General features: G+C 50.6%; 2 protein-coding genes across 5 annotated transcripts; both read left to right on the plus strand.

Annotated features, from left to right (window-relative positions):
- The first annotated feature begins 2255 nt into the window (after positions 1-2255).
- UXT (ubiquitously expressed prefoldin like chaperone) lies at positions 2256-7687 on the plus strand. The gene is made up of 7 exons (XM_014867595.3): positions 2256-2402; positions 2580-2686; positions 3660-3741; positions 3883-3950; positions 4224-4331; positions 7312-7375; positions 7589-7687. Exons 2-7 carry the CDS (start codon positions 2589-2591, stop codon positions 7640-7642), a joined length of 474 nt encoding a protein of 157 aa, XP_014723081.1. The 5' UTR covers positions 2256-2402; positions 2580-2588; the 3' UTR covers positions 7643-7687.
- A 1055-nt stretch (positions 7688-8742) lies between these two features.
- ELK1 (ETS transcription factor ELK1) lies at positions 8743-22674 on the plus strand. 4 transcript variants are annotated; one of them, XM_044763646.2, is made up of 8 exons: positions 8864-9031; positions 9410-9499; positions 12630-12756; positions 16212-16484; positions 18790-19230; positions 19916-20362; positions 21070-21171; positions 21258-22674. In XM_044763646.2, the coding sequence occupies exons 4-8, from the start codon at positions 16275-16277 to the stop codon at positions 21354-21356; spliced, it is 1299 nt and encodes a 432-aa protein (XP_044619581.1). In that variant the 5' UTR covers positions 8864-9031; positions 9410-9499; positions 12630-12756; positions 16212-16274; the 3' UTR covers positions 21357-22674. The 4 variants fall into 4 exon arrangements, with proteins under 4 accessions (XP_044619580.1, XP_044619581.1, XP_044619582.1 ...); XM_044763647.2 differs by lacking the exon at positions 12630-12756; XM_044763648.2 differs by lacking the exon at positions 9410-9499.
- The last annotated feature ends 316 nt before the right edge of the window (positions 22675-22990 follow it).

Genomic DNA, 22990 nt, shown 5'->3' on the forward strand with positions numbered 1-22990 from the left:
CTGTGGTTTCTTAGGGCTGGAGTGGACTGAGGAGTTGGCACAAGAGTTCAATTTGAGGTGATGAAGATGTTCTAAAATCAGATTGAGTTGATGTTTGCACGCCTCTGTGAATATACTAAACACCACTGAATTGTACACTTCAAATTGTGAATTTTATGGTATGTGAATTAGATCTCAATAAAGCTGTTTTTAAAAACATCATAAATTTAAATGTAAAACATAAAACCACAAAACTTTCAGAATAAAACACAGAAGAAAATCTTTGGGAGCTAGGGCTTGTGAAGACGTGGCACCAAAAGCATGATCCAAAAAAGTGAAACACCAATAAATCGGACTTCAAAATTAAAACCATTGCTCTGCAAAAGATCCCCTTAAAAGAACATTTGTATTTTCCTTCTCTCCCATCCAACCTCCTCCCCACAGGTCTCCCCTAGCTCTGACTGAGACATCTCTGTCTTGCCTTTACCCAGAAGAGCAAGAAACGACTGAGGCCCAGACGAGTTATGGCTTATTTGTTCATTCACTGCCTACTCTATTTTCCCCTGGATATTTGGAACCTGATGGCAATACATCCCATAAAATTGAAAAATAAAGGTAGGATCACAGAAAATATAAAGCAAGTAGAAGATTAACATCAGGGAAAATTGGGATGTAGGCATGAAATTCACTTCTGTGCTTAGCTGTGAATTTGTCTCTGACCTTCCTACAGTTATAGAAAAAAGGAAAATGGGGTCAGTTATGTGATTTGTATTGTCCATGAGGAAAAACTATATCAGTTCATCAGCAGATTCAGTGACCTCTACCACAATCAGGATAGAGAAAAATTCTCTCACTGTAATGATCTGCCCCATGCTACCCTTTTATAGTCAAACCCACCCTTCTCCCCATTATCCCTAACTCCTGGCAACCACGAATCTGTTTTCCACTTGTATAATTGTGTCATTCAGAGAATGTCTTATAAATGGAATTATACAGTATGTGAGCTTTTGAGATGCACCTTTTTCTCATTCAGCATAACGCCCTGGAGATCCCTCCCTGGTATTGCAGGTATCACTAGTCCCTTCCTTTTAGTGCTGAGTAGTATCCCATGGTGTGGCTGTATCACGTGTTTAACCAGTCACCTATTGACTATTACAAATAAGGCTGCTATGAACAATTGTGTACAGGTTGTTGTGTGGACTTAAGTTTTCATGTCGCTAGGATAAATATCCAGGAGTGCAATTGTTGGGTTGCATGGTAGTGGATGTTTCATTTCTTTAAGAAACTGCCACACTGTTTCCTAGAGTGGCTGTACCATTTTACATTCCCATCAGCAGGGTATGAGAGCTCCAATATCGCCTCATCCTCACTAGCATTTGGTGTTGTCACTCTTTTCTATTTTAGCTATTCTAATAGGTATGGAGTGATATCTTGTTGTGGTCTTAGTTTGCATTTCCCCAGTGGCTAACGATGTTGAACAAATTTTTGTGTGCTTATTTGCCCTCTGTATAATCTCCTGTTCTAAGGGCAAAGAAAGGTTTGACTTGCTTAGGTTTTAAGCATTTTTTTAAAAACTTGCTTTTACACACATTTTGGGGGATCTGGCATCTGGGTTCTCCTTCAGGCTCAGGCTTGGACTTGCTGGGTTAGACGCTATTATTTTAAAACCTAACATGGGAAATAAATTCACTCAGTAACTTGATAGCATGAAAATAAATTAATAAAGAGCCCACACATTTAAATAAAAACATAGGAACTATTTCTAACTACAAGACAGCCAATCCTGGGCAGCGGACTTCAGCGACCCTCCATTTGACATCCCTATAAAATGAGGTGATTAGACAGTGTATTATCAATCTCTGCTGGAATTCTAGCTATGAAGCAAGGGCTACAGAGCTGGAGTCATCAAAGACGAATCTTAGAAAATTTGTCTCCGTTTAAAATTTTTTTAATGCTCATTCATTCCCATTAACAGGAGTCAAACTCAAACCTCCCGCGTGAAAAATCAAATCCAGGGCGCTCGATCCCAGGGAGGCACTCCCCTTCTGACAGACCAGAACCGTAACCAATTCCTGCCCATCTGCTTCCGAAGCTCTGACTTTCAAACACTACTAAACGCTTTGCTCTCTGCCACCTCCACCTGGGCGCCCCGCCCGCGCAGCAGCCGCCGGCCGCCACTCGGCCGCAGCCGCAGCCGCAGCCGCACGCAGGCCCGCACAGGCTCGGCGCGGCCCCGTACCCACGCTCGCGGGCTTTCGGAATCTCCGCGGGCTCCGGAGAGCCCCGCCCTGCTCGCCTCCGCTCGGGACGGCCCCGCCACACCTGGCTATTTGGTTGGCCAGCGCCCTCGTCGTACGTCATTCCCCCGCGCCACCCGGAAGCCGCGGTTCCTACCAACCGTTCTTATTGCCGGCGGCTCTAAGGTAACGGCCGTGTTTGGGTGTCCCTGGGTGGCGGGAGCCCAGAGTTGGGAGGGGCCGAAGGCGGAACCCCCAGCATGAGCCGGACGAGCCCAGTCCCAACGCTGGGAGGGTGCAGGTGTAATGCACTTGAGGCCAAACTGAGTGGTCAACGTGGTGTTCCCTCTCCCCATCCCTCAGGAGCCCATCATGGCGACGCCCCCTAAACGGCGGGCGGTGGAGGCCACGGGGGAGAAAGTGCTGCGCTATGAGGCCTTCATCTGTGACGTGCTGCAACGGGACCTACGGTGAGTGACAGCGCGGGGGCGGGGCTTTGGAACGTTGCACGTGGTGGGCGGGGCACTCGGCCTCAGGGCCTAGCTTTCTGATTGGTGGGCGAGGTGTTTGGAGCCCGGCCCAGCGCGCCTGTCGAGGGGAAGGAGGGGCGACATCCGGGGTGCGACTTGGCTGGGATGTGGCGGGCTTCGAGGAAGGTGTGTCTGCGCATGCGGGGCCTCTGATGCCACTTAGTGGTTAAGAGCTAGTTTTCCGAATCCAGAGTTCTCAGGTTCGAATCCTGGCTTGGCGATTTCGCCATTCGTGTGAACACGTTGACCCTCGCCTCGCCTTTCTGAGCCTCAGTTTTCCTCATCTGTGAAATGGGAAAGTTGATGGAACCTTCCTCATGCAGTAGTTTTCAGTTTTTAATGTGTTCAGTCCTTGTGAAGGGTTTCATATGGATACTAGAGGCTCAGAGTGTGCACCATTGTTATCACTATCATTATTAATCTGAGCAGGAAGTAGAGTATTCAGAATTAGGATTATGAGCATCCTAAAAGGGATGGAGGGTTTTTCTAGGGTGAGAATAAGACATTCTGATTGGAGGGAGGCATTGGGAGTAGAGTGTAATAATACTACTAATAAATGACAGCTAACACATATATAGAACTTACTGTTTGGCAGGGACTATCCTAAGTGCTTTATAGTAAATACTCTTTAATCCTCCTAATGACTCGATGAGGTAATACTTGTCATCCCTATTTTACAGATGGGGAAATTGAGTCCCAGAGAGGTTACTTACTTGCCAAAGTCACACAGCTAGTAAAAAGGAGAGCCTGGATTCAGACCTCAGCAGGCTGACCCAGAGTCCGAATCTTAACTTCTGCACTAAAACGCCTCTTCGGGGCATGGTGACATGAGGGTCTCAGAGGATCATGATATGAGGTATTCCGAGAGGGACAGGGCTTCCTATTGGTCACTGTTTTACTCTTGTCCCATCAGAAAGGTGCTGGAGCATCGTGACAAGGTATATGAGCAGCTGGCCAAATACCTTCAACTGAGAAACGTCATTGAGCGACTCCAGGTAAAGACACCAGGGTTAGGTACCATTGTGGGGGGGTGGGGGACAAAGAAGAGGTGTCAGGGGGAGATACCCCAGACCAAAACCTGTTGCCTGACCCAAAAGTTGACCACTGAGCCCTCCCTCTTTTTCCTGGCCCCACAGGAAGCTAAGCACTCAGAGTTATACATGCAGGTGGACTTGGGCTGTAACTTCTTCGTCGACACAGTGGTGTGAGTGTCTCCCCATCCCTCTGAGCCCACAGGGTTCGGCTTCCCCCTTCCTGCCCTCAGCAAATGTGTTTTGAGTATTTGCTATGCACCAGACACTGTGCCCGGTGCTGGAGCTGTGACAGTGAATACAACAGGACCAAGTCCCTGCCCTCCCTGGGCTGCCGTTTGGGGAAGGTGGGGGGAGGGGAGTAGAAACGGCTGTCAGAGGAACTGTGTGGTTTGCTAAACAGTGATAAGGACTGCCCGCACGTCCTCTAACCGCTGTTTCCTCAGCCCAGACACTTCACGGATCTACGTGGCCCTCGGCTATGGTTTTTTCCTGGAGTTGACACTGGCAGAAGCTCTCAGGTTCATCGACCGTAAGAGCAATCTTCTCACAGAGTAAGTCCATTCCATGAGGATAGTGTCTAGAAACTCCAGCATTCACAACACCCTTCTCCCCCTCCCCATGGCTGCCTGGGACGGTACTTAGGGACCCACCTCCCCGCCTCCTCAGGCCTAGGGCTGAGGAAAGCGGGGGTGCAAGGCTCAGCCCCAGGTACAGCACATCATGAGCACTCAATAAATGGTCTTTGTATGGGTCATTCACGCCAACATTTATTGGGCATCTGCTGTATGCCAGGCTCTGTGCTGGGCGGCAGGGAGGCAGCAGTGAAGAGACAGAAGGGCTCCTTTGAAGGCTTCCATTATCGGAGGACTAGACTGTTAGACACACGCACAGCTTTGACCAGCTCCAGGAGCTCTCACCCTTTAAATCAGTAATAATAAAACAAGCTACGTCTGACTTCACCTCCTGCTAAGCTTCCCACTCCTTCGCTCCTGCACTGTGCCCTCCCCACACTGACCTTCGCCAGCTGCTTTCAACACTCCCAGAGTGATCCCACCTCAGGGCGGTCACACTGGCTGTTCTGCCTGCAGCGCGCTCCCCTGGTGCCTGCGTGGCTTCCTTTCTCCTCACTCACTTGAAGTCTTGCTTAAATGTCACTTCCTCAAGGAGGCCTTCTGTAACCTAACTTTCAAATTACAACCCCCTGGCACTCCTGATCCCCTCCCTTGTTCCACTTTTTCTTTTTTTCCCTGGCATTCATGAGCTCCTAATGTTTACTGTGTAATTTACTTCTTTCTAATGTGCATTGCCTCCTCCCATTAGGATATAAGCTTTACAGAGGGAAATATTTTGTCTATACCCCAAGTGACTAGAATAGTGCAGAGCATATAGGGGGCACTCCATGTTTGTTGAATGAATGTGTAAAGGTATGCTGGAACAGATTGAAGCAGATCTCTGTCGGTGGTGATGGGGAGGTGTGTGGGGGGAAAGGATGGGCTCCAGTTGAGTTCAAGGTTTTGTGCAGGGAAGGGGAATTGGGAGTGTGGATGAGAGGTTTGAAATGTAGCTAGGGAAGGCCTCCTAGAGGAAATGACACTTGAGTCACTTGGTTGAGTGAACAAGCCATGGGGCCGCCTGGGGAAGAGCATTCCTGGCAAGAGGACCAGTGTGTCTGTCGTGTTAGAGGAACTGCCAGGAGAGGCGCGTGTGGCTCAGCTGGAGTGACAGAGGGGACACTGCAATACACCTCAATTAACATCTCACAAGTGTGAATACCACTGATCTAAAATTCCTCCTGGATTATATTTATCTTTCTTCCTACATTCGTTTCTTCCAGAGTTGCCTCCCTTAGGGTTTCAGTAATTCTTTTCTTTTCTAACCTTTCCAGAGTTTCAGTGTTAGGAGACCCAAAAGAGCCCCAGACCTGCTGAGATTTCTAAGCCTTAGTGAGCAGACCAGTTGGTGAACCGTTTGGTCGAGGGGCCTGCTTTCGTGGGCCAGCACAGTTCTGAACTGGTGGTCATTTACACAAAGTCCGTTTATTATAACAAAGCTTTCCTTGTTGTGTCACAGGATTCCTGAGCCTCTCAGATAGATTTTAATTTTTTGAGACTTGATGACTTTCCCCAAAATGAGGTATTTAAGTTGTCAGTGCCTGCCCCCTTGTCTAGTCTTTTTAATATATTGACCTGGTCTGTTAGTGTGATGAGAAATGTGATTGAATCTCTTATTACTTTATTATAATAGTAGGACTCCCTGGAAACTTAATCTTTCTAGGAAATGAGGATTTGAGTCTGTGTAGCTCACTCTCCTCTTTAAAATACTCGGTGTCTTGGGACACACTTTGAACTAACTTTGTTTCAGATTACTTTATAACCAAACAATCTGTCAGTCCTTCCTGTTCTTAGTATATTTGTATGGAGAATGGGAGGATCAGGTCTCTGTGTATATTCTTTCCTGATTACACAGAAAGGAGTACACATCCACCCCCATAAACAGATATGTAATTATAGACAAAACAGAATAACTCTGACTACTAACACTGCCTTACATATTAAATCAGTAGCAATAAATTAAACATATCCCTTTTGTGTTACAACTAGCATTTGGTGAACTTTCTATTTTTCTCCTTTTTTTAAGTGTTGAACTCATCGCCTTTCATAGACTAAGCTTGCACCATTAACTAATTTTGTTCTCTTTGATTTCAAATTGTCCCTTAGAAGCTGATCGAGATCATTCCTCTGTTCTTGGGGCGCTATCTCAGATATTCTTGAAAGCATTCTTGCTCTCTAGCAACACCACCATGCTGCGTTAATTTCCTGTCCTTAAACATAGACTCAACCACCTTTTCAGGACTTCAGGTTCCTTTCAGTGGAGTAGTCATTCACTTATTCATTCAACATACATTGGGTGCCTACTGTGTGCCACGCAGTGTTTTGATTCTCCAGCCACACTGGCCTCTTTGCTATGCCTCAAACATGCCAGGTTTGTTTCCCAGATTGCCAACTCCTACCTCGGCACCTTTGCTGCTGCCCTGTGTCTGGCACCCTCATCCTCCATGGAGCCACATGGTTTGCTTCTTCATTTTGTCTTCGCTCAAACACTTCTCAGTGAAGCCATCCCTGATCACTAATTAGAATGGCAGCCCCGACTCTTGTACTCTTTATCCTCTCTCATCATTTAAGTTCTTCATTGTACTTATAACCATCTGACATACTCTATATTTTGCTCCATCTCTTGTCCCTCTTAACAATAATTGGAGCTCCATGAAGCCAAGATTTGTGTTTGCTGCTCTCTCCCCATCACCTAAAACTGCCTGGCATAGAGTAGGGATTCCAGAAATGTCTCTGAATCAGTGCAGTCCAGGTGGCGGCCAGGCGTCTCTGCACAGGAGCGGGTCAGGCAGGAGGATGTCCTACCGCCTGCCCTGTGGAAGTGACCCAGGGCGTAGGCAGTTCTTGAAGTGCTGAGGGAGCATCACCCTCATGATCATAAGTGCAGCCCACTCCGCGCTTTCTTGTTTCTTTTCTCCAGGCTCAGCAACAGCCTCACCAAGGACTCCATGAATATCAAGGCCCATATCCACATGTTGCTAGAGGTGAGAGCAGCTCACCACTCCCAGACTCTGTCTCCAAATGTTTAAAGTGGTGACTTGAGGAAGGGTGGGAGCCAGGGATGGGGATCACCATCTTTCCCTTTAAACTGGAACCCAGCTGGAGCCAGGCTGGCCCTGAGGGAGGGGAGGTCAGAGCAAGCCTGGTGTGGGGCCTGGACGCAGTCTCTGTTCCATCTATTCTCTCCTCTTTTTCAGGGGCTTAGAGAACTACAAGGCCTGCAGAATTTCCCCGAGAAGCCTCACCATTGACTTCTTCCCCCTTCCCCTGACATTAAAAAGCCTGAATGCCTTTGAGTCACATGGCCCTTCTTTTCCCCCTTAACCCCTGCTGTTTGCTAAGGTGTCCTGTTTCTAAAGCACAAAGTTACTCGGAGGCTCAGAGATCCAGCCTCCGTGTGGAACATTTCAAGCGCCCCTGAAGTCCCACCTCCAGCCTGTTGCCTGGCAGCACTTGACACCTGACTTTCTGCTCTGTCCTCTCTTCTGTTGCCTTGGCAACCTGGGCCTCCACCTGACCCTTCTATTTCTTCTGCTGGACACCACTCTGAATTACCATAGAGAATGGGCCGATTCAGGGTGTACGTTTGTTCCCATGGCAATCAGCCTTCCACTCCTGGCCCTAAGGTTTACCCCTGTCCCACACCCCAATCGTTCCTCAGGTACCTTACATTCTTAAATTACACCCATGGCCCTCTCGACTTCTAAATACTTCCAGCTTCCACCAATGGCCGCAGAGCCGGATCCCACCCTCCCTGGTCCGGCCCCTTTTCTAGGTCGAGTCCAGCTTCCGCCAATCAATGCAGAGCCAAGTTCCACCCCTTTATAACTGGCTGCAGCTCGACCCTGCCCTCCTCGTAGGCATTTAGTTTCCGCCCTCAACGCTACTTCTCGTGTCTGGCAGCTGCCCTGCCCTCCTACCTCTGCTCCGTTCTAAATTGGTCTTTTCTAGCCAATCACTATAGAGTTACCCTGCCCGCCTACGAAGAGCCCTGGCCCGACCCCCTCCCTGCGGGCTGCTACACCTACTTCTATACAAGTCCAGCTTCCGCTGAGCAGCGTGGAGGGCAGCACCGCCCCGTGGGTGTTTTGGCAGCTGTCTAGGAGTCCCTCATCCGCCAATCAGCAGAAAGCTCAGCCACCCACCCCTACCCTCGGAGGCTGGCTGTCTTCCATCTATCCCATATAGGCCAATCAGTGCGAAGCAGGCGCCCCTGAACCGAGTCAATTGCCTATTGTCTATCAGTCTTCCTTGAGCCAATCAGCGCGGAGCACCGGCCGGGCCGAGCACACCCCCTTGGAACCCAGACAGCCGTCTGCGTTCCATCAGTTCCCCTTGGGCCAATCACGGCATAGCTCTGTGGGGCAGGGCCCGCCTCCCCAACCCTAGAAGCCGCGCGGGCGATCCATGGCACTTTGGCCAATCGTCGAGTGGCGGATCGCTAGGCTCCTCCTCCAGGGGCCCACGTGAGTGGTGGGGAAACGCAGGGGCGGCTTCTAGGTGCTGCCGCCGTCGCCGCCGCCGCTGCCACCACCGCCACCGCCGCCGCCGCCTCGGAGCCCGGGCCTGGGGGGCGGTGGGGCCGCGCATGGAGCCCCCGCCCCCCGGAGCTGCCAACATCGCCGCTGCGCTACGCACAGGTGAGCCCGGGGCCTGGAGGGTAGAGGGCCCGGTCCGTGACCCCACGTATCCTTCCCGCCCCCGCGCGAGGGATGTGGCTTGGCCCGTGGCCTGCGGTGTTCGACTTCCCACCGCCGCCACCGCGGCTGGTGGACCTGCCTGTGGTATTGTCCCCTCCCTTCGCCCCTTGTAGTTGATCTGACCGTGGTCTAACCCCCCTTCCTGTTGTATAATGGATCGGTCTGTGTGCTTATATTTCTCCCCACCCCACGTTACAGTGGACTCGTCCATGGTCTTGCCCCCACCCCCACTTATAGGGGACCCGTCTCTGGCCTTGTCTAACTCCTTGACAGTAGGTGCGTCTGAGTGTTTGTATTTCTCCTATCCTCAACTTTCAGGGGCCCGGTCTGTGGCCTTGTTTGTTCCACACCTCCTGTTTCTTGTAGTGGAGCAGTCCGTGGCGTTGGACCCCCCACCCCTCTTTAACAGTGAGTTAATGTGTGAATTTGTATTCCTGTCTCCTCCAGTCCTCCAGTGTATCAGTCCATGGCTTTATCACACACACCCCCATTTTACAGCAAATCAGTCTGCATGGTCAAGCCCTATCCTCCCATTTTTGCACACTGTCACTTCAGTCCTTGGGCTCTTCCCTTCCTGTTGATAATGGGTCACTTTAGTGCTTTTTATCCCCTCATTTTCAGTAGCCCAGTCCTTGGCCTTGGCCCGATCTCCTTTTAATCAGTCCGTGTGATGGCTTTTCTCCTCCTCCACTATTGTGCAGGAGTTAACGTTCTTCTCTGCTCCCCTTGCTGCCAGTACAGAAGATAAGCCTTTACACCCCCACCTTGCTTTGCAGTGGATCTGCTCATTGGCCTTCCTGCTGCCCGTGTGCTTGCATTCCCACCTCCCCAGGTACCCTCCCATGAGTCCAGGGCTTTGTAATCCCTTCTCCAGAAGGGTCAGCCTGTGTGCTTTGATTTCCCATCGCCTTTCCCTGTGGCAGATCAGTCTGTGGCCTTCCCTGCCCCTCTTCCTCCTTCTTAATAGTGGATCAGCCTGTATACTTGTTGAACCCAGGTCTTTTTTACTCTAGAACACACCTCCTCATATGCACTGTTAACAGCTAAGACATTGTGCCTTGCTACAATAAATAGATTAGTGACAATGCCAATAGAAGCTAACATTTATTGAGCACCTACTGTGTACCAGGCAAAGTGCTTTATGTTAATGAGCCCATTTAATCCTCACCACAACCCGATGAGATATGTACTGAGGAAACTTCGGCATAGGGAAGTTGAAAGCCTTACTCTAAGGGGACCCAGTAAGTACCAGGCTAGCTTGCCCCTCAGAACACAGGATAATTTTGGGGGCTCTCCTCTCTCACCTCATCCCATCCCACGTGAGGCCCCTCTCCTTAAAAACCAAATTAGTTCCCATGTCCAAGTTTTGTTTTTGCTGTTCCCTTTGCCTGCAGAGCTGTCTCCGTTCCACACCTTGTCTCAGCACCCATCCACCTCCCATCCCAGCAGCTATGTGACCTTAGTGAGGTCACTGCTTTCTCTCTGCGCCTCTTTCCTCGTTTGTAAAATGAGGGAATCAGAACCAGAAGCCCCTCCAGTGTGAATAAAGAATACCCGGGAGTTAATAAGAAGTCAGCTACCCTCCCTGGCCTCCCCTGCTCCACCTCCTCCCCAGCTCTGTTCTGGCCACACTGACCTCTTCACTCATCCTCGAACACCCCGGGCGCCGTCCAGCCTCAGGGCCTTCACAGGCTGTTTTTTCTGCCTGGAACACTACCCCCGAGCTCTGCATGGTTCCTTTCAGGGCTCTGTTCAAATGTCAGCCTGTCCCTTCTCTGCTTGGTTTGTCCCTTTGCGCTTTCTCACAGTCGGACACACTGTGGGGTTCACCGGTTTCTCATCTCTCCCCATTAGAGTGGGAGGCCCATAGGAGCTTACAATTTTGTCTGCCTCTTCACTGCTGTGCCTCCGGCGCCTGAAATTATACTTAGTGTGTAGTATGTGCTCAATAAGAATTTATTGCACGGATGAATGGGAAAAAATATAATTTCAGACAAATCAGGGTTGGGGGGCAGATGGAGATGAAGGGGGCATACAAGAGTGAGTGAAGAGGCTCGTTGGGACCGTTCATTCAACCAGCTTACTGAGCGCCTACTGAATACCAGGCGTTCTTCTAGGTGCTCGGAACATGGGAGGGGACAACACAGAAATTCCTGCCCTTGCCGAACAGACATTTGCTAAAAGCGAGGGAGACGGACTGTATAAATAAAACACATAAGTAAAATTAGATGGTGTGTTAAACAGGTGCTAAGGAGGAAAAATGAAGTCTGGGAGGTAGGAATAGAGTATGGGAGTGGTTGAAATCTTACGCTCAGAGCAGGCCTCACTTGGAAGGTGACTCTTGAATTAAGGCCTGAAGGAGGTCAGGGAGGGAGCCATATGTCCAGGGGAGGAGTGTACCAGGCAGAAGGCACAGCCCATGCAAAGGCCCTGAGATGGGATTGTGCCTGGCGTGTTCAGGGAACATGAAGGAGGCAGTGTGGCTGGAGCAGAGTGGCGGGAGGGCTAGGAGGCAAGGTCAGAGAGGTAATGGGAGCCAGATGGTGTAGACCATGGTGATACATGAGGTCACGGGGAGGGGTTTGGGAAGGGAGAAGGATGACACACTAGCTAATAGCTAACATTTGTTGAGTGTCTCCCATGTGCCGGAGGTACTTTTCTAATTCTTTACATATATTGACATTTAATCCTCACAGAAGCCTTTGAGAGTAGGTGGATTTTGAGGCTATTTTACTTTGAGAGTGAAATATCCCCATTTTACAGCTACAGAAACAGACCCAGAGAGATTAACTTGCTCAAGTCACACAGCTAGAACAGGGCAGAGGAGTATGAGGCTGAAGACGCAGAGAGAAGAGATTTGCAGGGGCAGACAGGTTATTCGCTGCAGCGGATCGCACAGAGGAAGAATCCGCTCTACCTGGGAGACAGTGGAACGTGAGGACTCCATGAGAGAAGTCATCGCATGTGGGAACGGGCAAGAGCGCTGCTGGCAGGGAGAACAGCACGTACACATCCTCTAGACGGGAACCGGATGCACTCAGGGTGCCCATGGTGTAGCATGCCAAGTTCATGCCCACCGCAGAGCCTTTGTACATGCTGTTCCCTCTGCCTGAAGCACCCTTCCCTCAGATGTCAGCCTAGCTTGCTGCCTCCTCTCCTTCAGGTCTCTGCTCAAATGTCACTTCATCAGGGAAGCCCTCCCTGCTCACCCTGCATAAAACAGCATCCTTGCCACTCTAGGCTCTTAGCCTCTGTTTCTCTTCATAGAGAGCTGGGGGTAGAAGGTGGCTAGGATCACTACCTGGAGCCAAGCTGCCCGGGTTTGAACCCTGGCTCTGCCACCTTTCAGCTGTGTAACCTTGGGGCAAGTTACTTATCTTCTCTGTACCTCCATTTCCTCATCTGGAAAATAGAAGGGTAATACTAATACCCACCCCGTAGTGCTGGTTCGAGGATTAAATGATTAAAATGGTGTACAGCACACGGTAAGAGCTGTGTGCCTGGTTCCTATTTTTTAAGTTACTGTTATTGTTAATAGCCTACACACAGGTGTCTAACAGGCCTCTGAGACTGACCATCTCCAAAACTGACCTCCTGCTCTCCCCTCGAAAACCTGCCCTCGCACAGTGCTCCCACTGCAGTCCATCCCGGCTCCATCCCACCAGGTGAGCAGGCTGCAGACCTAGAGTCACCCACCACGCCTCTCTTCACCCCCATCCTGTCTGTCAGGGAGTCTGTTCGCTGTGTCTTAAGATTTTATCCAGAAGCCAGCCGCTTCTCACCAGTTCTTCTGCTGCCGCCACCACCCTCCCTTAGACTATTGCAGTGGCCTCTTCAGCCCCTACACCCAGTTCTCACACAGCCAGAGGGATCCTGTTAGAATCCAGTCACGGCCTGTCACCCCTCTGTGCACGGCCCTCTCGTGGCTCCTATCTCTCTCAGAGTCAACTGAAGTCCTTACAGGTCCCGAAAAAGCCTCACCCAGCCTGGCCCCTGTCGCCCCTCTGTTATCTCCTGCTGCTTTGCCCTCACTCCCCTGCCGCCAGCCATGCCCGACTTCTTTCCTGTCCTCTGACCTGCCTAGCGCGCTGCAGCCTCAGGGCCTTTCACCCAGGCCTTTTCCTTGGCCTGGCTCGCTGCTCCCCAGGTCGTCGCAAACCTGACTCCTTTACCAGGTTTAGGTCCTTGCTCAAATGTCACCTCCCTGGTGACTACCCTCCCCTGACCACCCTTTCAGAAATAACACCTCCTTCCCTCCTTCATTTTTTTCTGTAGCTCTCATCACTATCCAATGTATTCTTTACTTGTTCATCTTGTTTCTTATCTGTCTTCCCCTCTAAAATGTGAATTGCACCAGAGCAGAGATCTTTGTCTGTTTGGTTCGCTGCTGTATCCCGAACGCCTGGCTCACAGTAGGTACTCAATAAATGCTTGCTAAATGAATGAGATGAAGGGAAAAGAGCACATCTGGGTAAGGCAAATTCCTGGAACTCTTATTTAGGGGCCAAGTAGGCAATGTGATAATACACAAAATGTGAAGCCCTGTGGGCTCGAAGCGAGCCGTTGGATTTCACCTTAACTGATCGTTTCTGTTGCTGCTGGAAGAGGAAGTGGTGAAATTGCCTGTCTTCACCACCAGGAGTCACACTGAACTCTTGGTGCCTCTGAAACAAGCAGGCCTTCGAAATAAACTTAGTGAGGTCTCCGATAACAGGACTCTCATCTGGTCACTTCATGGCCCTGTGGCTTCTATAATTGCGTAAAAGTGTGTCTGCTGAATGAACTTTGAAACAGCTCAGACATAAGAGGATCATACTGGATATGTCATTACAGCTTAAAGAATCAAGCTATAAATAATAGAGGGAGGTTCTCTGAAACCTCCTGCTTGGGAAGACCTTATTCTTAACCCAACAGTCCCAGCCAGTGAACAGTCGATTGAGGAAAGCTCATTCCTTAGGGAGTAGAAAGCTCGTGTTTATTTCCAGTTCGCTCTCAGCGAAGAGAGCAGTCACGGGGGCCCAGGGAAGGTCCTGTTCTCTGTGGGACATGCTGAGGGAGCAGTCGGTGTGGGGGCCAGTTGAGCCTAATGGTTTAAAAGCTCAGACAACCGGAACCTGACTGCCTGGGTCCAAATCCTGGCTCTGCCACTTAGTGCTGTATGGCCTGTAGACATCATTTAGACATTTCCTCTATAAATTAGTGATAATAAGAGTACCTACTTCCCAGAGTTGTGATGAGGGATAAATGAGTTAATACCTATAAAAACAGCAGGACAGGTCTACTTGCCGTTATCCAAAACCCTTGGGATCAGATGTGGTTCAGAATTTCAGATTTTTCAGATTTTAGCAGGGTAACAAGGAGCACATACAGGATGTTACATAACCTCCTTAGTGGGCTCCATAATCGGCCCCGTTTAGATTTCTGTGGGGAAATGTCTCAACAGTCACACCCAGTGAGGATCAGTAAAGACCAGAAAGGGCCTTGTTTCATTTCAAATCAGGTTTTGCTGCCAAAAGAGTTACAAAGAAGCTTTCTGTTTTTAGATCTTTTGGGATTTTGGGATAGCAGATAAGGAATTATGAACAAATTAGAAACTAATATTAAGAGCTTTCATACCCTAGACACATTATATTTAATCTGTACAATAACCCTATGAACTTGGTATTGTTATTATTATCTCTGTTTTACAGATGAGTATGTTATTATCTCTGGTTGACAGCTGGGAAAATTGAGGCATAAAGAGGTTAAAGAATATGCCCAGGGGCACACCGCTAATAAGTAGCAGAACCAGGATTCCAACCCTGGCAGTGTGGCTCGGGAGCCCGGGCGACTGTCCAGGAGGCCACATTGCCTCTCTGAATAGAACAATGCCTGGCATGTATTGAGCACCCAGTCAATGCTAGTTATTGCTGTTCTCAAGAGGGAGAACATACAGGGACATTAACAAGTCCGAGGAGTGCGGGCCGAGGGACGGAAGAGCAGGCATTCAGTTGCAGGAAGGCTTTGTAAAGGCAAGGCCCCTGGGGCTGCGACTTGACCCGGGGGAAGACTTCTAGGCAGAGGAAGGGAGCCCCATGTGGAGTGAACACCCTTTGCGAGGGGCTGGCGGAAGGAACCTCCTGGAAAATTTGATGTTTGATGTGGTAGAAAAGGCAAGTGAAAACGTTCAGGTGAGGGGCATTATACTAGTTCTCTATCCCTGCTGTAGCAAATTATTGCAACCATAGCTGCTTAAAACAACACAACTGAATATCTTACAGTCCCGTGGGTCAGAAGTCCAGCACAGGTCTCCCCAGGATAAAATCCAGCTGTCGGCAGGGCTGCATTCCTTTCTGGAGGCTCCGGGGAGGATCCATTTCCTGCTCATTCTGGTTGTTGGCAGAAGTCAGTTCCTTGAGGTTATAGGGTTGAGGTCCCTGTTTCCTTTCTGGCTGTCCACTGAGGGCCATTTCCAGCTTTCAGAGGCCACCACATTCCTGGGCTCGGAGCCCCCTTCTTCCGTCTTCAAAGCCACTCGCGGCAGGTCGAGTCCTCTCATGCTTTGAATCTCTCCTTCCTCTTCCGTCATCGCACCTCTCTGAGCTACCTTTCTGCCTCTTTCTTTTTTTGGTTTTTGATGGAATTGAATTATTTTTTATTTGCTTATTTGGAAATCTGAACAGAAACTGCACCTTTTTCTTTATTGTAGAAACAGTTCTCTGCTTTTATTAAGAGTTCATGTGATTAGATTGAGCTCACCAGGACAGTCCAAAATAATCTCCCCGTCTTAAGGTCCACAACCTTAAATTCATCTGCAAAGTTCCTTTTGCCACGTAACATAATATACTCACAGGTTCCAGAGATTGCGATGTAGACATCTGGGGGAGGGGACGTTACTCTGTCTACCGCAGTCTGCCTTCTGGCCCCCAAAGATTCACATTTGTCCCACAGGCAACATACGTTCACACTATCCTAACATCCCCAAAAGTCTAATCTCATGATAGCAGTCATCCAAAACTGGGCTGAGGAGCTTAGACTTTAGTCCGAGGATGTTTAGGGAATCACGGTGGGGTTTGGGACAGGGGTGGAAGCAAGATGGCAAGAAGTGAATGCTGACCTCTGCCCCGTCCTGTGTCCACAGCCTCTTGGCTCTGAGCCGTCTGCCTCCAGGTAACCCTGGGATGGCGTGAGTGCTTCCCCAGCGATGGACCCCTCTGTGACGCTGTGGCAGTTTCTGCTGCAGCTGCTGAGAGAGCAAGGCAATGGCCACATTATCTCCTGGACCTCACGGGATGGTGGTGAGTTCAAGCTGGTGGATGCCGAGGAGGTGGCCCGGCTGTGGGGGCTGCGCAAGAACAAGACCAACATGAACTATGACAAGCTCAGCCGGGCCTTGCGGTACTACTATGACAAGGTAAGGGAGCTGAGACCAGGGCTGGGAACACAAAACATTTATATCAGTTATTTCATTTTCTTGTCTTAATTACGATAGCTATAACTTTGAAAACAATATTAAAATTTACCCTTTTTTGTGGAGGGGGGAGGATGATTGGCCCTGAGCTAACATCTGTTGCCCATCTTCCTCTTTTTGCTTGAGGAAGACTGTTGCTGAGGTAACATCTCTGCCAGTCTTCCTCTCTTTTGTACGTGGGATGCCACCACAGCGTGGCTTGATGAGCCATGCATGTCATGAAATGAGCCATACGTACCGTGAGCAGTGCATAGATCTGCACCTGGAATCCGAACCTGTGAGCCCCAGGCCACTGAAGCAGAGCGCATGAACTTAACCACTACGCCACTGGGCTGGCCCCCCAAAATTTGCAATTTCTTATCCCATCCTCTAGTACTCTCAGACTAATGTTGGGCTCCCCAAACATTTATCTCAGTTACTTTATTTTCTTGTCATACTGCTTTGCCTAAAACCTTCATAGTAATATTAATACTGACCCCTACTCACCCCACTCTCTGAGATCCCCAGAGTCATACTGTCCTGCCACACCCTGCACAACATTTCATTTTCTTGCCTTATTCCTACAGCCAAGCTTTTGAAAACACTATTAATAATGACTCTTCCTCATTCTGTCCTCAGGAACCCCTGGACCAGTCCTGGGCTCCCCCAGTTATTTCATAATCTGCTCTTATTCCAGAATATTCTTATTCCTAGAAGCAAAACTTCCATGGCAATATTGTACTAACCTTTCCTTACCTCATCCTCTGAGACCCTCAACATTTTTATCACTTCTTTTCTTCTCTTAGTCCTTTAGCTAAGACCTCCAAAGCAACATGTATAGTGCCAGCTGCATACCCCATCCTCTTGGGTTCCCAGAGCAACACTGGTCTACCCCAATATTTATATCAAGTATTTGATTTAATCATCTTATTCCTAAAGCTGAAATTTCCAATCTTCCTGATCTCATCCTCTCAGACTCCCCAGAGCAGCACTGGACTTCCCCTCCCCCTCAATATTTATACCAACTATTTTATTTTCTTATTTCTTTACCTGAAACTTCCAAAACACTATTAATGAATATCCCTTTTCATTCCTTTTCTGAGAAACACAGACCTACCTTGTGACATATCTGACCAGCATTAGGATGTCCCCAGGGTGCCCTAGTGCCCCCCAGATACCTCTTGTCCCCCAGAACAGCCCTGGACCTAGTAAGGCTGTACACCCTTCATCATTTATAGCATTTATTCCATTTTCATATTTTATTTCTTTAGCTCAAACCTCCAAAACAATATTAATAGTGAGGCTGCCTCACTCTGTGCTCTGAACCACCAGAACATCCCTGAGACCTTCCGACCTATCATGAAAAACCCCAAACATGCTCTGTGACCCACCCAAACCAGCCTTGAGACTCCCCCGGCACCGACACCAGTATTTTCATGTTCTTGTCTGCTTGCTCTCGGTTACTTCGTTTTCTCATTGCCTTAGCTTAAGCTTCCATACAGTATTACTAATGAGGCTCCTCACCCCGACATCCCTAGTAACCTTGCCCTGTTCCACATCTTTGTCAGTGGCTTTAAGTAATCCTCTATATTAATAATACACCACATTCTTCTACATTAATTTAATCTCTTCCAACATTTATATCAATTACTTCATTTTCCTATCTTATTGCATTATCTAGACTCCAAAACTGTGTCCTAGCATCCACCCCCAAGACCCACAGACCCTCTTAGCCCACTGGTTCCTGGAGCAGGAGGAAAACCTGCTCCTGCACCCACTCCCGTAGGTGGGCCCCACCGTGGAGAGGAGCCAGTGGGGGTGGGAGAATGGGACAGATGTGGATGAAGAGTGACAGAGGGAGACTTGGAGGGGGATGGATGGGAAGGAGACAGGGAGGGGAGCCAGAGAAAGGGGAGAAGGGCAGTAGACTAAAGGAAGAATTGTAGACGGGAGAGTAGAGCAGGGCAAGAGACTGGGGAATACAGAGAAGGGAATCGGGATGAGGAAGAAAGAGAGGTAACACTGGAGAAAAAGAGAGGAGGCTCCAGATTGAGAAAGTGGTGGATGAGATGTGAAATGGACTGGGAGGGGAAGCATACAGGGAGGCAGCCCTGGAGGCTGGATGGTGTATATGTAAAAAGACAGGAGAGGGGCCCAAGGGAAGAAAGACACTAGGAGACACACCCCTTCACCACCACCCCCATCCACATCCCCCCTCCACCCTGGCCCTTTCTCCTAAGGCCCTCTATCCTGTCTCCTCCCTTCCCAGAACATCATCCGCAAAGTGAGCGGCCAGAAGTTCGTCTACAAGTTCGTGTCTTACCCCGAGGTCGCGGGGTGCTCCACTGAGGACTGCCCGCCCCAGCCTGAGGTGTCTATCACCTCCACTGTGGCAAATGTGGCCCCCGCTGCTATACATGCCATCCCAGGGGACACTACCGGGAAACCAGGCACACCCAAAGGTGCTGGAATGGCAGGCCCAGGTGGCTTGGCACGCAGCAGCCGGAACGAGTACATGCGCTCAGGCCTCTATTCCACCTTCACCATCCAGTCCCTGCAGCCACAGCCACCCCCTCATCCTCGGCCTGCCTCAGTGCTTCCCAACACTGCCCCTGCAGGGGCAGCAGTGCCCCCTGCAGGGAGCAGGAGCACCAGTCCAAGCCCCTTGGAGGCCTGCCTGGAGGCTGAGGAGGCTGGCCTGCCTCTGCAGGTAAGGACTAGAATACGGCAATTCCATCAGAGGGATGTACAGTTCCCAAAGGAGGAGGGGAGCTGGTAGAAGGGATGTAAACGTCCTGTTAAAGGAGATATGGTGGAAGGAGGGCCGCAGAAGTCCCCTTGGAGAAAGGGAAGGGGAAGAGAGCCATGCAAGTACTGAAAAGGAAGAAGGAGATTAAGGGCGCTACAATTAGTAGTACACCCAACGTGTAGTAGGTGTTCTGACCCTATGTGGTTAATGCACACATTCTCACTTTAACGCTCATCAGAATCACCTGATGGGGCTTTTTAACCCACAGATTGTGGGGCCCACTCCCCGAGTTTCTGATTATGCGGGCCTGGGCCCAAGAATTTGCATTTTAAACTAGTTTCCAGATGAGGCCCGTACTGCTGGTCTATAAAGCAAATTTTTGAGAACTACTGCTTTGATGAATGGGTCTGGTATGCCCTGGAATCCTGCCCCCATCAGGTGTCTCACCCAGGTCCCGTTCCCGCAGATAGGACCACCTGCCCCAGAAGAAGCCCCACTTCCTTGGCAGTGTCCCACGTTCTGTTGGAGGTCCTGCCCCGATGTGCAGCCATGCCCCCACTACAAAGTCCCTCTTTCCAAGGGAAATCAATGGCTTCGCTACCCCTGCAATCTTTAAGCGCCCTCTCTGCGCCCGCTCTTCTCCCAGGTCATCTTGACCCCGCCTGAGGCCCCGAACCCCAAACCAGAAGAGCTGAATGTGGAGCCCGGGTTGGGCCGGCCACTCCCCCCAGAAGTGAAAGTGGATGGGCCCAAAGAAGAGTTGGAAGCCGCGGTCAGTGGGGGGGTGGGGTTTGTGCCAGAAGCCGCTAAGGCCGGGCCGGAAGTCCCTCCCACGGAGGGTGTGCCGGCCCGGCTGCCCGCGGTCGTTATGGAGACTGCCGCCCCGGTGGTCGGCCTCGCGGCTTCCACAGCTTCCGGCACGGAGATCACCCAGCCTCAGAAGGGCCGGAAGCCCCGGGACCTTGAGCTTCCACTCAGCCCGAGCCTGCTGGGTGGGCCGGGACCCGAACGGACTCCAGGATCGGGAACCGGCTCAGGTCTGCAGGCGCCAGGGCCCGCGCTGACGCCGTCCCTGCTACCTACGCACACATTGGTGAGTGCCTGTGGAGGGGCGGGGCTGGCCACCGGGTCCAATGGGATTGGCGCGGGGCGGGTGAGCGAGGACTTAGGCTGACTGCGAGGGCCAATGTGGTTATCGCTGAGTCCCTGGAGGGCGGGGCCACCGGTTGGGATTGGCTGCGCTGCGGCCCTGGCTTGGAGGGACGGGGCTTGGTTAAAGAAGGCTAGAGCAGTCTCCAGTGCCGAGGGATCGGCTGCCCGGAGGGAGGGCGGGTCTGAGGAGTTTTGTGGGCGGGGACTGAGGCGCCGAGAGGCTTTCTGTGAGAACTGTTTCTGGGTTGGGACGTGGCTTGAGGAACTTGAGCGGGGCTTTTTGGTCTGTGGTTTGCCTAGCGGGTTTCCTGTGAGGTATACACGTGGGACAGTAAGAGTTGGAGGTTGACGCTGAGCTGTTGGGATGGTGACTTGTGAGGTTTGAAAGCGGCATGTGGATGGGGTCTTGTAGGTTGTCTTGCCCAATGAGGCTGGGAGGTGGGCTCTCAGGAGTTGGGCGGGGTTGTCTGTGTAAAGTTGGAGAGCTGTCACAGGCACGGCCTTGGCGTTATGATCTGGGCCTGTGCACTTTGGGGGAGTGACATCGGCAGTCTGTGTGGGAAATCTGCTGGGGCTGGAAGCGAGTTCCTTCTCTTTTCCCACACCTGCCCTCTGCTCATCTGAGCTCCGCCCTCCCCTTCTCCACAGACCCCGGTGCTGCTGACGCCCAGTTCGCTGCCCCCCAGCATTCACTTCTGGAGCACCCTGAGTCCCATTGCACCCCGGAGCCCGGCCAAGCTCTCCTTCCAGGTATTATCTTTTCCTGCCCATCTCGGAGAGGGTGAGAGACCTTGGCATGGCCTCCATCCTTGACCTGTCACTATTTCTGTCCCCAGTTTCCTTCCAGTGGCAGCGCCCAGGTGCACATCCCTTCCATCAGCGTGGATGGCCTTTCAACCCCCGTGGTGCTCTCCCCAGGGCCCCAGAAGCCATGACTACCACCACCACCACCACCACCACCACCACCACCACCACCCCCCTCTTCTGGGGTCACTCCATCCATACCCTGAACTTCTCTCCAGCCAGCCATCTCAAGGAGAAACATAGTTCACGTGACAGACTCGTGCTCCAGTCGTGGTGGGGTGGGGATTCTTAGAAAGAAAGATTTACTAATATCCCTTCCACAGAAAACATACAACTTCTCTCTTCTTGGTCAGTCCCCCAGTGGCCGCCCTTACACGTCTCCTACTGCAGTGGTGGGGACGGTTTATTTATTTATTTTTTGAAGGCCACTGGGAGGAGCCTGGCCCAACCCTTTTTGGGGAGGTGGTGAGGACATCTCCCCCATCTCCACATTTTTTCCCCAAGATGAGACAGTCGGGGTCTGGCTTGAGAAGGACCTTTCTTTATTTATTTCTCAGCCTACCCTCAGGGAGCTGAAGGAGCCCTGTCTCCATTTTGGGATGTGGGTGGAAGAGCTGGCTCATTGTAGTTTATTATTCCTGGCCGTACCCAGGGGTCCAGGAAGAACTTATACCGTTTAACGGTTTGGAGGTCTTGGCCAAGGAAGACTCATGCCCTTGGAATAAGAATTTCCACCTCCCCAGCCTTTCTCTCAGACAGCTTGTCCTTCTTCAACCACCTTTTTGGCCAGGGAGGAATGCTCCTTTGTTTTTCTCCCCCTGAGAAGCCATGCCTGTGTCTGCCAAATTCCTGGGGTCCTGCGTGTTACCTCCCAATGGAGGGTTTTTTTGGGGAGTGGTCCCCGTCTGGGGGGCCCCTCCAGCCAGTACTCCAGGTCTTCCTGTCCCCCACCCCGTGCCATTTTGATAGTATAATCTATTTTTAAACAGGGCTTTTCACTAGGGGAGAGGGGGGCATCTCTTCCTATATCTGAGATGGGGTGGGTGGGAAGGAAGGGATTTTGGGGGGAATCTTCCTGCCGCCCCCAAGTGTTTATTTTTGATACCAAACGTGTATTTTCAGCTCCCTCCCTCCCAGCCCCCCAATTTCCTGCGGGCGGGTACAAAGGGCCCTTTAAGTGTCCCTGGAGTTGGGAGGGAGGAATGGGGGACATAAAGCCTGACCTATCTGAATTCCAGACTGGAGAGGGTGGGTTCAAAGGACTCCTGGGCTCACTGATCCTGTCAGCACTGGTCCAGCCCAGGCCTGGGGACCTAGGGGTTGGCGATTTAGGGGACGGTGCTACACCTGTCTCCACTGTTTGTTTTACTTCCCCAAAAATGGATCTTTTTTTCTAAGAGTCCCAGAGAATGGGGAATCGTTCCTGTAAATATATATTTTTAAAGGTGATGCTGGAGGCTGCTAGCATTTTTTTCCCTGAAGCTGTTGGGACTAACTGAGTGTGACAGGCGTGTCTTTGTGTGAAAGGCGGTGAAGGTGTGAGGTTGATTGTGAAAGAGCATGATGGCGTGTGGCAGAAACAGTAGTAGAGACTGTAGACTGGTAACCAAGTGTGTGAGAAAGAGAGAAACTGTGGAAAGCTGTGATCACACGTGTATATGTGTGGAACTGTGTGTGAGAGAGTGGAAGTTGTGGCCACTAACTTGACATTGTGTCTACGTGAGAAGTTGTGGCTGTGTGTCAGAAAATCACTGTCAGACTGAAT

Source organism: Equus asinus, chromosome X, assembly GCF_041296235.1.
Source record: "Equus asinus isolate D_3611 breed Donkey chromosome X, EquAss-T2T_v2, whole genome shotgun sequence".
NCBI classification, from domain to species: Eukaryota; Metazoa; Chordata; class Mammalia; order Perissodactyla; family Equidae; genus Equus; species Equus asinus.